At 44.6% G+C, this 2500-nt stretch overlaps 1 protein-coding gene across 3 annotated transcripts in view; it reads left to right on the top strand.

The window, feature by feature from the left end:
* Positions 1 to 2500, top strand: part of LOC123507484 (carbonic anhydrase-related protein 10-like) — a 229984-nt gene that overhangs the window by 194403 nt on the left and 33081 nt on the right. For all 3 annotated transcript variants that reach the window (XR_006675661.1, XM_045260394.1, XM_045260393.1), the window contains exon 4: positions 1193 to 1384. Coding sequence is in view for 2 of the 3 variants with exons in the window: in XM_045260394.1 (XP_045116329.1) it covers positions 1193 to 1384 (192 nt within the window). In the remaining variant the exon portion in view is untranslated. The remainder of the gene's footprint in view (positions 1 to 1192; positions 1385 to 2500) is intronic.

Raw genomic sequence — 2500 nt, 5'->3', positions numbered from 1 at the left:
AAATGTCTTGAAACCTTCCTCTTATATGAGTTCAGGTAGATGGAAATACAGAAGCAGGCAGGGAGGTCCAGTGTTTACCCGAGGAAGGGATGAATGGTTGAGAGTACTGGTTAACGCTTGTCTCAGAGAGGTGCACAGGGAAGTGGTGAGAGAAACAGAAACTCTTATATTAATTTTTTATTTATACCATGTGGGCTTTTCACGGGAATTTCTGGGCTAATGGGGATACTTTTTGTGGTACCTCATATCTCAAAGCCACCACCCGCTAGGAAACAAATGCCCCGAGTGAGGAAGCCCAACTTACACTCGGACCGTGGACAGGATTCGAACCCGTGCGCTTGGAGACCCCTCGGACCCCAAAGCACGCATGGTTCCACTGTAGGCCATACCACGACGGTCCCTTATGTAACAGATTTTTCCTATGACACTTTTTTCCCGCCAAGATATTTTCACCAAAGCGTTTGTCACAGTTGGTAGCTTAGGTTAAATATGTAAATACAACCGTAGTCTGCCTCGTGTGACCATTCGGTTAGAGAAAAGAATGTAGATTGGGTAGTATATTTACCTGACCACGTCTCACCTAAGGCTCTCTGGGAGCATAGCAACTCCCTCTGTGGCTTATAATTTACCTATCCATTTGTCTGTGTACCCTCGTAACCGTTACTCTTCCTATCTCATCTGTCCTCGTCTTCCCACACAGGTATCCGAAATGCTATAGTAATTTGTACCTTGCTTCACCTGTCCACGCGTCCAATCTTCCTATTCTCCCTTCCTTTTCCTAGTAAACCCATTCTTCCTCTTCCTTTTTTCCACCACGGGTCTTCCAGATGATGCTCACAATTTTAATTCACTTCGCCCTAAAATTTCTGAGTTAGATACGTGACAGCTCAGTAATCTGTTCCGATGGGTCCGTAAAAAAGGTTTGTCTCAATGGACCCAGACTACAATTACTTTATCAGATAATTGTCCTCTTATCTCACCTGTCTCCTCTCCTAACATGAATCTAGGACACTGTTAACTCCTTAATGATCCCTTTTCCCTTCTACTTCTATCCCTCTTGTTTCTCCTTATCTCACCTTTGCGTTTCTCTCACCTGAGTCTCTCCTCTCCCAGCTTTAATCCCTCACTCACTTGCCTTACCCTTCTCTTAAGTAACTCCTCCACTTCATCACACTTGTCTCTTCTTCTACAGGTGTCGGGGACGCTGTTCAACACTGGGCAGAGCGTGATCTTCAAGGTGGAGAAGGGAACGAAACACCACGTGAACATAACAGGCGGTCCGTTGGTGTACAAGTATCGCTTCGAGGACCTTTACATTCACTTTGGGGACGCCAATGCAAAGGGGTCGGAGCACCAGATTGGGGGCACCACCTTCCCTGCAGAGGTGAGACTGAGGGACTGGCTAGAGGGTCAAAGTGAGACTCCTTTCTAGCGTTATATGAAAACTGGTATTTAGGATATGGGTGACTAAGAGAGAGAGAGAGAGAGAGAGAGAGAGAGAGAGAGAGAGAGAGAGAGAGAGAGAGAGATGGATAGATAGATAGATAGATAGATAGATAGATAGATAGATAGATAGAAAGAGAGAGAGAGAGAGAGAGAGAGAGAGAGAGAGAGAGAGAGAGAGAGAGAGAGAGAGAGAGAGAGAGAGAGTCAATTAACTGTCTTCCACGTGTCTTCTCTTTCAATTTATCTCTTTCTCTCTTCTTCTCTCCCTCTTTTCGTAGTCTATAACTCTCTACTATTTTATTATTCTCTCTCTCTCTCTCTCTCTCTCTCTCTCTCTCTCTCTCTCTCTCTCTCTCTCTCTCTCTCTCTCTCTCTCTCTCTGTGGGTGTCTGTGTGTATTCTTTCTATCTCCTGTTCCCTTCCTCCTCCTCTTCTCCTTCCTCCTCTTCCTCCCCTCCACTCCTCCTCTACCTTCTCCCCCTCCTCTTCCTGCTGCTGCAAAAATATAGCCACCCAAACATTTATCAATCTCCCTTTTTCATTCACTTTGCCTTTCCATCTTACCATCGATCAGCCGCTTGTCTCTCCGTCTGTGTATCTATCTATCTCTATCTATCTATCTATTTATCTATCTATCTATCTATCTATTTCCCGCTTTCAAAGACACGCTGGTTTCTAGGTTTAGGTTTCCGACCAGGATGTTCGACTGACTGTACAAGCTGATAGGATGAAGGGAAAAAGGGGTAAAAAATGTATGCAGAGAGAGAGAGAGAGAGAGAGAGAGAGAGAGAGAGAGAGAGAGAGAGAGAGAGAGAGAGAGAGAAACTGAAGTGCTGAAAAAACAGAGAAAGTAGATATTAGAATGAGAGAGAGAGAGAGAGAGAGAGAGAGAGAGAGAGAGAGAGAGAGAGAGAGAGAGAGAGAGAGAGAGAGAGAGAGAGAGAGAGAGAGAGAGAGAGACGGTTTTTGATATTGTTACAGGAAGCGCCCATGAAAACGACAGGTAGAAAAATATATAAAAGGTGTAATGGAGACAGTTTTTATTTTTTAACGT

The sequence above is a fragment of the Portunus trituberculatus genome, chromosome 22, assembly GCF_017591435.1.
Source record: "Portunus trituberculatus isolate SZX2019 chromosome 22, ASM1759143v1, whole genome shotgun sequence".
Classification (NCBI taxonomy): domain Eukaryota; kingdom Metazoa; phylum Arthropoda; class Malacostraca; order Decapoda; family Portunidae; genus Portunus; species Portunus trituberculatus.
Note: the sequence above shows the minus strand (reverse complement) of the source record. Positions and strands in the feature narration are given on the sequence as shown.